General features: G+C 44.2%; 1 protein-coding gene across 2 annotated transcripts in view; it reads right to left on the reverse strand.

Annotated features, from left to right (window-relative positions):
- Nucleotides 1–13,140, reverse strand: part of NRP1 (neuropilin 1) — a 172,833-nt gene that overhangs the window by 75,045 nt on the left and 84,648 nt on the right. For both annotated transcript variants that reach the window (XM_054990732.1, XM_054990731.1), the window contains exons 5-6: nt 5,857–6,012; nt 2,370–2,536 (exon numbers count right to left, since the gene is read on the reverse strand). In XM_054990732.1, coding sequence (XP_054846707.1) covers nt 2,370–2,536; nt 5,857–6,012 — 323 coding nt within the window. The remainder of the gene's footprint in view (nt 1–2,369; nt 2,537–5,856; nt 6,013–13,140) is intronic.

Below are 13,140 nucleotides of genomic sequence, written 5' to 3' on the forward strand. Positions count from 1 at the left end.
TAGAATTAACTTGTTTTTGTTTGCTGAGTTGAAGTGTGATCAAGTTTATCATTTACAATTAACTGGTTTTCAGCAGCTTAGGATGTGATGAGGCTTCATAATCTGGACACCTGAGAGTCCCATTGTGTACTGGAGGATCAGGAATGAAAGATTTCCCCTGGCTGATTACTACTCAACATGTTTTTAAGCTTTCTTGCAGACAGCGAGCCTCAAAGGAAACACTGATGCAAACGTTCTTATTGATGGCTAATGATGCATTATTCTTATATGTCAGTTAGATATTTCCTATGGAAAACAATAAAAGCTCAAAGAATGACCCAGTTATTTAAGCTCCTGGAAGCTTTCAATGCTGCATTATTAATCTAACAAATGTGAACGATTTCTCTCCTGGCTCCTGTTGTCATCAAGTGCATTTAGATCACAATGAAAGAGGAAAGGGAAGATTCTAATTAAAACAGCTCATGGAAATGTTCTGATATTTATTATAACCAAGATGTTGAATTTTTATCGCACTCTTTTTTCCTAAGAAAAATCTATGCAACAACCTGGCAACATTCACTTAATTTAATTCTGTTAACAATTCACATAACTAATTTTAGTGTATCCACAAATGATAAAGTATCTGCAGTCCTGGTTTTTGCAAGTGCGCAGGCCAGTATCCAGAAAAAAGAAAGAAAATCATTCATGTGCTGAACTGGTTGCTGTTTGCCTGAACTGAGTTTCTCAGTTGTGTGCTATTTCAAAGGTCCATGGTGTGTGTATGTGGTGGTGGTGGTGGTGGGGTGCAGAGAGACAGAGGCACCCACACTTGGCCATTTCTTTCTCCCTTTGCAGAAACACCACCAATTCAGAATACTATGTGGGGAAAATCAACATTGGCCTATTTTTACATTCTTTTTGAACCGTGTCTGTGCGCTCTGTGTGTTTAGAAACAGATGAAGAATAATTCTGGAAGCTACACACTTCACACTCAAACCCAGACACACCTGAACTAAATTGCACCCAAGCTGTGGCTTTTTCTTTTCTCAGCCTGAGTGTAACCCATATGCATGCATGAGCCATCAAGTCACAACCAACTTATGGCAACCCCAGCAAGGGGCTTTCAAGGCAAGCAAGAAGCAGAGGTGGTTTGCCATTGCCTTCCTCTGCAGAGTCTTCCTTGGTGGTCACCCATCCAAGTTCTGAACCTGCTTAGCTCCTGAGATCTGACAAGACTAGGCTATACCATGCTGCCTTCCCTCCTGTAACCCATATAATGCAGATATATTTCCATATGTTTGATTTGTCCAAGGATGTATATATAAAACATGATTCAGTGGGTACAGACATTCATTAACTTGCCACATTTATGTCTGTACCCATTTTGTAAGTCAGATGTCTACTCTACTAGCAAGTGGTTTAATGATCATGCATCATGTACCTCATAGGGCTGCCAACCTTCAAGTGGGGTCTAGCAATCTCCTGGAATTACAACTGCTCTCCAGAAGATAGAGTTCAGTTCCCCTGGAGAAAATGGCTGCTCCGGAGGGCGGGTTTTATGGCATCATTCATTCATTCATTCATTCATTCATTCATTCATTCATTCATTCATAGTCTGCCTTTCTCACAGAGCCTCAAGACAGATTACACAGTGTAAGTCAATACAATCAACAGCTGGAACACCCCTCCCATCCCCAAGCCCTGCCCTTCCCAGGCTCTACCTCCCAAATCTCCAGGACTTTCCCAGCCCAGAGTTGGCAACCCTAATTGTCCTTGATCCTGCCTCTCCCACGTACTGGATTTCACAGGACCAATTTTGACCAACCACATTTTAAAACTGAAATAAAAGAACTTATGAAAGCAACTTCATTTGCCCCCCTTTTCACCACAATGTCAGCATAATGTTGTGAAGTACTGAAAGAAGTAAACTCATCTCATCTTGGGTTCAATCTTGAGTCTTCAAAGGTTAAATTCTCACTCATTTACCTCTGGCACGGAGTAGCCCCTGAGTATTATTCATCTAAAAACTACCATGGGCTGTTCAACAGACCATTTTACTTTAAGTGCCTGCTAAACTAATATTGACTTTTCCCACTAAACCAAAATCTCTGTTATTTGTGCCCAGAAGACTGAAAAAAAATGCAGGAAGCAGAAGAATTAATCTTCCTGACCTTTTCCTTCTTCTCCCCCTATACCTTAGAGAGTCAGTCTATTTGTAGTACGTATCTAAGAGGGGTGTGAGATATTCAAGCAATGTTGTTTTCCATATTAAACAGAACTTTAAAACTCTACAATCTGTTGCATTTCTCTACTTTTAAAAACATATTTTCCCAGTTGCTTTCTTTGAAGTGGCTCTAGAGGAAGTTAAATTTTAATTAAATGGTTTGTACCTGTATCCATTCTCTGATGGAATCTTCTCCCGGTGTCCATCCATTTTCAGGGTAATTTAAGCGGGATCTTTCAGAAGACCAGTTGGTGCTATATTGAGAAGAGGCACTGATTTGGTCAGAATGGATTTCACCAGATTCCATTCCAAGTGGTTGTATGCACTGGGAATCTGAAATAAAAATCTGGTCAGTCGTATTATAATTTCTCCAAAGAGTCACAGCTATAGTTCATACACCTCTGAAGTCAATGCAAAAAATTCCCAGCGACATTAACAGGCCAGTATTGCATACTTTCTTACTTTGAATGGAGAAACCCAATTATTTGTTCGGTACAATCTTAAGAACACTTTCCTGGGATTAAGCCCTATTGAATAGACCTGGATAGGATTCTGTGTAGACCTGTTCACAATTGCTCTTTTTGTCTGTTAAGGCCACTTTGAGCCTTTATGTTTCTCTTTGTGCTGGCAATCTGAGGCTAGTTCCAATCCTAATTTTTTTAAAAAACATGACTGAAGATAAAACTCTTCCTAAAGTTGGAATAAAACACCATGGAAGCTTTTCTTATTCTTTATAACAGTAATGTGGCGGACCATTCTGGAATTACAGTTTGTGCCTTTAATATTTTTGAGGCAAGTTATGCAATAGTATTAGCCTAGCAAGGGTGATTTCCATTGCAAGATAAAAGAATTGGCAAAGATTATTTTGGGGGGTGATGGTCAAGTCACAGTGCCAGCAGCTGTGTGAAAAGAATTATGATGAATTCAGATCTGGCCAAACGTACAGAGAGGATTTAGACTAAAAAGTCTAAATGATCTTCTGCATTCAACCTTTCTGCCAAGTAACTGGAGCTGGTGTACATACTTTCTCTTTGGTACAACAATCCAGTAAGATTAGACAGGTTGGGCTGCAAAGGAAGACTGGGCCAAGGTCACCAAACAAGCTTCATGATTAAGTGGAGATTCTCAGGTCGAGGTCTTGCACACTACAGCACACTAACTGAGGCACTTTGTTGCTTGATGGAACTGGCCGCAGACAGAGGTAATTTCCGCACGTCCTAACATCGTGCAACACTCACGTAATGAGGGTGTCTTCATGGAGCGATTTCTGATGTCGTCAGGCCACGAAAATGGGATTGTGGCACTATGATGTCAGAAATTGCGCCATGAAGATGCCATCATTATGTGAGTGTTGTGCAATGTTAGGATGTGCGGAAATGACCAGATATACCCAAATCCATAAGAGTTCAGTTTTGAGTTTTGTTGGGAGCCCTTGAAGGGTTCCTTAGCTCCTATTGCCAGAGGATGCTTTCCCATGATTTGGTGGGATCAGGTGGTAGTCTTTACATTGTAACGTTCTTTTTCTTTCCTCCCCTCCATATACGTTGTGAAAATGCTATATTATTTTATGAATATACCTAGAAACCATGAAAATTAGTCATCATAACCAATGAACAGGATGTATTTATAAATGTATTTTGGCAATATAGTATTAATAAGAGGGGACCCGAGAGGACTTTCAGGGGAGGGGATGTTCCATTTTCCTGTACCTCACCACTGCTCCCCCGCCCCAGTTTCCAGCTTGCACCTCATAGGATTGCCAACTCTGGGTAGGGAATTTCCTGGAAATTTTTGTGGGTTGTGGGGTTAGGGGAGGGGCTTCTACAAGGTATAATACCATGGAGTCCACCCTCCAAAGCAGCTGTTTTTTGCACGGGAATGGATCTCTGTTGCCTGGAGAGCACATGTAATTTTGGGAGATCTCCAAGCTCCACCTGGAAGATGGCAACCCTACCTCCTTATACCCTCTTGGCCCTGCCCCTCTCCTCGTTGCTTCAGACTCACCTACTCTGCCGGCTCAGGCTTCCCTATCCTTTCAAATAGCAACCCTTTGAGTTGCTGTCCTTCTACCAACCCTCTTTTATCTTGCCCAGCAAGAACTGAAAAGTTGGCAGGCAGGGAAAGGTAAATGGAACTGTTTCTGCATCTTCCCCATTACCTGCTCGTGCCTCTCCTTTCCTGAACCATTTTGAGTTCTATCATGCCTCACAATGTCCATCCAGAGTGGGTTCTTTTGTGATTTCCGCACATGCAGAAACATCACTATTCATGGGGTCATGGGGTGGGGTGTTGTACCCCGAAACAAGTGTTTTCCCAAACTAAGATTTTTCTGTAAATCTGGGGGTTCTCTTGGATTTTCTAAACCCTATATTGTACCTGTGGTTAAAGGGTCAGGCTTGCTAGGACTGTGATGTGAGGAATCCTTGTCTATTAATTGTTAGTAGACACAAAAATGGTGCTGAAAAATGAGAGACTATTGTTTCACTGTATGTTAATTTTCATGGAGACAGGAAAGTTTATTAATGAAGCATGGAAAGTAAATTAATACTCTTGTTTTAAATTATTCTGGCATAGCTTTGTTGGGGAACTTGCAATGATACTGAATTTGATCTATCTGTCTTCTAAACTTCAGTCTTAAATGCTATCAATTTAATCTTCACACTCTTTTCCTCCCTTACATGGAAGATCAAACAGGCTGGTCCATTTGACAAACATTAAATTCAGCCAGGAAAGCACTAAATGTTAACAAGAGTTATGCTGTAAAATGTTTTTTAAAATCAGAAAGCAGCAGTGACATGAAAGGGTATGATTAACCTTGTATTCCCTACATTTTTAATTCTATTTGAAGGTGTCTTTTTAAACCAATGAGATCCAATTGATCAGCATTTCCCTTACGACAGAAACAATTTTGTAAAGTCAAACAGAAAAATTACAACTGGTTATTAAGAGGCATTTAGGAATAAAGTCAGACTTGTTTAAATTGAGGTATTTCCATTTAAAACAGTAAATTATAGCATTTTTCAGTCCTCAATTTAGTGCAGGGTTCGGTTCTAGAAAAGATATGCTTTGTAGTTAAGGTAGCTGCCGCAGTTCTGCCGTGCAACTGATATACATTTTGGTAAGTATTCCCTTTTCTCCCTCCTTTCTTCCTCAAAAACGTGTCCATGCTTTTAATACTCATGGAAAGACTGTTTCTTTTTTTAAAAAACGCTGGAATGTTTAAAATTACAAAAATTACATAAATGAATATAAAGTAGCTGCTTCTGCCATTGAATAGTTTTGACCCTGCGATCCATAAGGAACAGCCGTAGCCTCAAAATAATTGTCCGTATTGCATATGCTTTTTTGTGGTCCCTCCCCCTTTTTGCCAGCAGATAATTTAGTTGGATCCGACTCATTGTCTAGCTATGCTGTTTTCAGTTCCCACCAACGCTGTTCCACAACCTTAGGACTTTTTAGAGAAACAAATCTGAGAGGAAATGTCTTTTCCTGGCATTGATAATCAAAGGGTAGCTGCTTTAAAAGCAGATACACACCTACCGAGTCCTTATTTATCTAAGGTTTCTTTAAATATTTCATGTGGCACCCAGCAGGTGAGGAGACATGACTGAGAATAATCAACGTAAAGCGCTGCAGAATGGATAAACACTGACCTTCCGACACACTGTTCTGCAAGACAGTGTAGTTGGCAGAAAAACCTTCTTTTGCTATTGCACTGTCGGTGTAGAAAACCAGGGAGAGAATGCCAGTTGAAGAGCGGACACGGCCTGGTGTGTTCTGCCCACAATATCGGCCTATGTGAGGGCCAACTGAAAGGAGGGAAAAGAGAGCAAATGTAAATTATGTTTTCTGTACAACAATTGATGATGACCACAGGCTATAGACACCTGAAGAGTGGCCTTCACAGGAAATAACAAGTGTCTTGCACTGGTGATATTTCATTAGCAAAAACAATATATCATCCCAGCTTGCCATAAAATCGTTGCTCTTAATGCAATGTCTGGAAAAAAATAAATATAAATGTCCATGGTAAGTATTTTTATGAGTCTGATTTGTGATTAATGACACACAATTATAAACACAAAGTAATACTGTTAAGTGATAACAAACTGTTCATTAGAATGACAGTTCAGAAAATGAAGACAGAAATGGAACACCCAAACCACTAGAATGTAGCCATTGTGGTGTAATGGTTAGATTTTCAAACTTGGGAGAGACCCTTGGGCCAATCATTCTCTTTGAGTCTAAGCTGCCTTATGCAGTTGTTGTGCAGATAAAATGGATGAGGAGAGAACAATGTTGTACATTGCTTTGGGCCCTCACTAAGGAGAAAAGTGAGGTATAGAAATAAATTTAGCATTCCCTTGCAGTAAGGTAAAATGAAAACATAACATATATGGATACCTTCATACAGTATATGTATACAGATATATGTGTGATAGTGCTTTGCTATTGGCAATCTTTTCAAGTAAGCACACACACTAGCAACAAAGCCCATTGTAGGAAAAAATACAATGGGCTCGAGAAAGAGGAGGGCGGGAAGGCAGGAATTCCCTCCTCCTCCATTACTGACCAGATGAAGGTGGGGGTAGGTGGGCATGGTCACCGCTGCTGCACCCGATCCTGGCCAAGCAAAAGGGGGGGCATAACATTCTGCTCTGCACCTGATCCTGGCTGGGCGAATGGGGGATGGGCATTGCCTCCTGCTCTACACCTGATCCCGGCTAGGTGAAAGGGGAGATGGGCATTGCCACCTGTTCCACTCCTGATCCTAGCTGGGTGAAGGGGCAGGTCTTGCTGCTTGCTCTGCGCCTGATCCCGGCCAGTGAAGCAGGGGTGGGTATTGCTACCTGCTCCGCTCCTGATCCCAGCTGTGTGAAGTCGGGGGGGGGGGCATTGGCTCATGCTCCACTCCTGATCCTGGCCAGGTGAAAGAGGCAGGCATTGTCACCTTCTTCTTGCCTGATCCCAGCTAGGTGAAGAGGGTGGGCATTGCCTCTTGATCCCTGCCAGGTGAAGCTGGGTGCAGGCATTACCTCCTGCTCGGCACCTGATCCAGGCTGGGTGAAGGCGAGGTGTGGGCATCACCACCTACTCCATGCCTGATCCTAGCTGGGCGAGGGTGGGCATTGCCACCTTCTCTGCTCCTGATCTCAGCAGGGTGAAGGGGTGGGCGGGCATTGCCTCCTGCTTTGCTCCTGAGCTGAGCTGGGTGAAGAGGGGATGGGCCTTTCCACCTGCTCTGCTCTTGATAACAGCTGGGTGATAGCGCAGGATGGGCATTGCCACCTACTTCACTCCTGATTCCAGCTTGGTGGATCTGGGGAGTAGGCATTGCCACCTGCTCCCCTCCTGCTATCAGCTGGGTGAAGGGCAGGTGGGCATTGCCACCTGTTCTGCTCCTGATACCAGCTGATTGAAGGTGGGGGCAGGCATTGCCACCTGCTCCGCTCCTGATCCCAGCTCGGTGAAGGCGGGGGGAGGGGTGTGTGCGTTGCCACCTGCTCTACTCCTGATCCCAGCTCAGTGAAGGCGGAGAGTAGCCATTGCCAGCTGCTCCGCTCCTGATCCCAGCTGGGTAAAAGCAGGGGGTGGGCGGGCATTGCCACCTGATCCACTCCTGATCCCAGCTGGGTGAAGGTGGGAGGAAGGCATTGCTGCCAGCTCCCACTGTGGCACGCTCTCTGGTGTTGAAATATAAATAAATATAAATAAATAATATGGATTTTTTTGTCTACATCCTCTGGACTGGTGGGTATAGCTGTAGGATACTGTAAAGATTTTACACTCATCCAGTAACCTCCATCTTTGCAGGGCAAGCCGCCACGGATTGTTCAGTAAATGCAGAGAAATGCCTTGAATGGCTGCATTTGGACCACAAGGAAGGCCTCCTTGCTCCTGCTTGTCCTTTCCTACTTGTGCTTTCAACAGCTTCAAGCTACTTCTTCCCCCCTTCCCTCACAATGTGGTCTGTGCCACCAAGGAAATAATTTACACTGAGGATAAATATTTCCTCTTCATTATGATAATATCCCTCAGAGGTATTCACTGAAGACATATGCCAACAAAGTAGCCGTTAGAAGTCTAAGGACAACAAATCTTTCGCTAGTAAAAATCTCTAACATGGTTGGGTAAAGTTTCTAAGCTTAAGAGCCTCTTACTAAAATTTCCCTGTGGCTAAGAGCCAAAACATACACAGGTTCTCCTCATTCCCAGCCATTTGCTTCCCCCTACTCAAGAACAACATCAGCCTCCATTGCCTCTACACTCGTAGCATTTTGTTCCATAAGTTCTCAGCCCCATCATGGGCTCCCATTTTAATATCCTTTCCAAGATTCCAAAACACCAATTACTGCGCGATTCTTCTCTGTTGGGCAGAACCGTTAATCTTTAGGCTAGAAGCCCAGACAGGACATCTAGGAGTGTGTTACAGCACAAGAAAAACAGCATACAGAAACTGCTGTGACCTAGTTATCCTGCCAGTGTTTCTCTCCATCCACTCAAGCAAACATGTAAGAACTGATCATGCCCTTACTGTGGTGGCAGCCACCCTGCTGTGAATCATAGTGTTCACTGTACATAGCCAAAGGCTGTTACAATAAATCCCGAAGAACATAAAACAAAAATAATAATGTCATTAAAATAACCAGATCTAAAAGTTGAGCAAGATTCAAGTCCAGTAGCACCTTAAAGACCAAAAAGAGTTGAATTGCGTTCCTCAGCATCAACTTTTTGGGGGCCTGTAAGCATTTTCATACGTAGGGGTTCCTTGGGATTTGAAAAATTAATTTAGGGGTTCCTCCTTGAAAAAGACGGTTGGGAAACCAGTACATCCCTGATCAGGGCTTTTTTCTGGGAAAAGAGGTGGTGGAACTCAGTGGGTTGCCCTCAGAGAAAGTGGTCACATGGCTGGTGGCCCCGCCCCCTGATCTCCAGACAGAGGGGAGTTGAGATTGCCCTCCACGCCGCTCAGCGGCGCGGAGGGCAATCTCAACTCCCCTCTGCCTGGAGATCAGGGGGCGGGGCCACCAGCCATGTGACCATTTTCAAGAGGTTCTGGAACTCCATTCCCCCACGTTCCCCCTGAAAAAAAGCCCTGTCCCTGATCTTATGTACAACTATATAAGGCATACTACTGTGGTGCTTCTAGAGTGGTACCATTACTTTGATGAATGGAGGCAGAAAGAATAAAAGTAGCACAATGTCAGGCTAGTATGCAGGAGACCTCGACTGAATCTCCACTCTGCCACAACGCTTGCTAGATGACCTTGAGCCACTCGCTCTCTCAGCCTAACTTGCTCAAGTTCACCCAGCAAGCTTCTGGGGGTGAGTAGGGGCTTAATCTCTACTTCCCTGTGTATTCCTTAGTCTTCCTGCCAGTGTTTTTGTTCTTTAAAAGGCTCCAGGTCTAGCCTTGATCTTAGCTAGCCAAACTTGGATTAAGAACATTGCTGGGCTGTTGGAAGTCAGTGTTTTGGCAGGCTCCAGTGTCCTCTACAGCCTCTCTGTCCTGTTTTTTGCCATCTGGGATAACTGGCTGGCTGCTGTGGGAAACAGGTTGCTAGACTAGATAGACCACTGGTCTGATCCAGCAGGACTCTCTTCACATGCTTATGTTGATTTGCTGGACGCGATACCTGCACTGCACTTTGCACTCTGCTGCTCTGTGCTGAAACTGGCCGGCAAGCAGGAGAGACTTCCAAAGCAGGGATTACATCACACTTGCAGCCGTTTCTCCTTTAATTTCCAGTTTAGCCGGCAAGAGCATGGAATGATGGAGCATGGGCTATACCTTCTAACAAATCATCCACAACAGTGAGGAGTGTATATTTGCATCATGAAATTGGACAGCATTGATTTTCTTTCCCTGTAGTAGGAAGTGGAAATTGTAGGACTTCTTTTGATGGCTGTGATATAGTATCTCCTCTGCTATTAAGATAATGTGACCCAGGGAAATTTGTGTCGGTACTTGTGATTTAGCATGACTTTTATTCTAACCAACTTTGCAACTGTTTTGCTGTCGTTTGCTCATTAGGATAATGAAATGGCCTTTCCGCATTCCTTCTGAAGTGGCCCACTGGGTTACTAACTCTAGATTGTCAACTTGCACTTGTGTAATAGCCCATTTGGCACTCCTGTTCAAGCTCATGCAGAAACAGCCTGAAGACTAATGTTGGAACAGTTCTGTGTTCGGTTTTCTGCTCTAAAAGAACAGAGTTCCATATGATTTAGGGGAGGGGCCATTGCTAGGGTTGTCAGGTCCCCTTACTCTCCTGGCAGAAGTGGGGGAGGCCTGGCTCTTACCTTCTGCCTTCCACGCATATGTGCTCCCAGTGCTTGCGTGATGATGTCACTTCTGAGAAGTGTCATAGTGCCTCCTGGGAGTGTGCACCTCATGCGTTCCTGGGGTGCCTGCTGGTGCTGGGGAACCTCTGGGGGCTTGCCACCTCCTACCAATCACTGGCAGTCTGGCAGGCAAAGGGGCAAACCCCCAAGAATTTGCCCACCACTGGCAGGCACCTAGGAACCCTAGCCATTGCTGAGTGGTAGGGTATCTACTTAGCCTGAAGATGATCCTAGGTTTAGTCTCTGGCACTTTGGAGACCTGCTGCTGTTCATTGTAGACAGTACTGATCTTGGTAGACTCAGTTTCATGTTTTCATTAACTACTAGTGCTGCTATGGCTTCTGCTTCTGCTGCTAGTAGTAGTAGCAGTAGCAAGTTTAGTTCCATGTTCCAAAGCATGAGAAGTAGAGAACTGAGAAATATGGGATCTTTCTATGGACAACTTGACTTTGGAGGAAGGGCACAAAGAAACAAGTAGTGTTTTCTCTAGTTCTGAATGCAGCTGTCCCCATTTTCTGGTCTGTCCCTGATAAATAATGTCCTGTTTTGTCTTTTGGAGAGATCTGGAGGATGTTCTCTGAAATATTTCTTAGTCACAGTTAGTGTTTCCATCGTTCAGGTTTCTACCTCCTCCCTCGAGTGAAGTTGGACCTAGATGATTATATCCAGTGGGGCCAGAAACGTCTTGACTCTTAGCACATATGTATGAAAATACGTACATGAAATGCTTCCCTTCCTTCCCCCCATAATTGCCTGTCCAGGTAGTAAAAGTTGCGGAATGTCTGAGTTGCAGCTAGTCTATAAACACAACCAGATGCCAGATCTGAGACGAACCCTCCTATTGAGCATAATCACGTTTTTTAAAAGTAAAACATTATGTTTGGTTCGCTAACATGGCACGCCTCGGAAGTCGGAGCAGGACAGGCTATTTCAGACTGAATTAAAAGTAGGCAATGGAGAGCCTTATTCACCAGTCTCTAATAACTATATGGGAGAGGGAAGGTGCTCCTTGGCACAGAGAACAGAGGCGCTGCAATAGCCCAAGTGTACTTCTGTCTTCAATCATAACACAGTGGAGGTATGCATATCACGTAAACAGACCTTGGTGGCCTTCGCAGTACCTTCACATCCATAAACATCAAGGTTTCCCCCCCTACATTATTCTGTTCTTCATCTGCTTTGCTATGCCCAGCATGGTACCAATAAAACAAAATGACATCATGGAGCACACTGCTAAGGGCAGAAGTTAGCAGATAGGATACAGTTCTGTTATTATAATAATAGCGTATCTTTTAAGTGGATATTCACGGTTATTAATTCTAGGATATCCAGGGCTCATTTTGAGGGGGAACGCGTAGGAACGCAGTTCCGGTAGTTCTCCAAAAGGTCATGTCAGGTGGTCCCGCCCACCTGATTTTTGGCCATTTTGGGCCTATTTCGGCCTGGATCGGGGCCGAAACGGCCCAATTCGGGCCCAAAATGACCAGGATCATACCCAAAACAGCCAGGATTGGTCTCGAAACAGCCAGGATCCTGACTATTTTGGGCCCCTTTTTGGCCATTTTCAGCTCCCTTTTTGCCATTTTGGGCCCAATTTCGGCCCTGAATGGCCAGGATTGGGTCCAAAACAGCCAGAATAGGTGATGTCAAGGGGCGTGGCATATGCAAATGAGTTATGTTAATGAGTTATGCTAATGAATTCCTGCAGCTCTTTTTCTACGAAATGACCCCTGAGGATATCTATGAAAGCTTAACCCTATATAGACATTCTAGTTGATTTATTTACTTCATCTCTACATCCCATCTTTTCTCCTCAATGGGCTTACATTATTCTCCTCTTCTTAATTTTATCCTCACAACAACCCTGTGAGGTGGGTTAGACTGAGAATGTGTGCCCAGCCCAAGGTCACCCAGCAGGCTTCCATGGCAGATCGTGCATTCAAACCTGGGTCTCCCAGATCCTACTCTGGCACTTTAACCACGGGCTTTACAACTGGGAAGTTGTAGAAGTGCTAGGTTAACTCCCCTCAGCTTGATTCAGAATTAGGCTCAGAAAATATTTCTCCCTCAATTAAAAACAACTCATCCCTCCCCCTGCCCGAGTCTAATTCTGAATTTGTGAAAGGGTCAGCAGAGCAAGCAAGGGGTTCTTTTCTGGTTTAGATTGCGACTTGAGCTGAAGAAGAATTCTTGTGGTCATAATAATGGCAGGTAATCATTGCAAGTTACCTACCATCGTTCATAACACAAATCTGATAATTAAGCATTTCAGCAGCATTGCTATTCTGTATGGTTCTGTACATGACTGCAGGGGTGGTGTGGGGACATCTGCTGATCCAGCACCGTATGTCTGAAGCCCCATTGGCAAGGGGCCTGGAATCCTATGTACAGGTCTCTGATACAGAGCTTACGAGGATTGCCTCTGCATTGGTTCTGCACAGGAGTGGACTGGAAAATGCCACTGCTGATGAGAGGTCTGGGCCACGAAGCCCCTGAGGCTCTGGCAGCGTTGCTGCAGCTTGGCTCTGCTTGCTCCTGGCCACCAGTGGCCCCCCTAGGGCAATTTCCCCGTAAGTTAAATGCTCAGTCCT

The sequence above is a fragment of the Eublepharis macularius genome, chromosome 11, assembly GCF_028583425.1.
Source record: "Eublepharis macularius isolate TG4126 chromosome 11, MPM_Emac_v1.0, whole genome shotgun sequence".
In the NCBI taxonomy this organism is placed as follows: domain Eukaryota; kingdom Metazoa; phylum Chordata; class Lepidosauria; order Squamata; family Eublepharidae; genus Eublepharis; species Eublepharis macularius.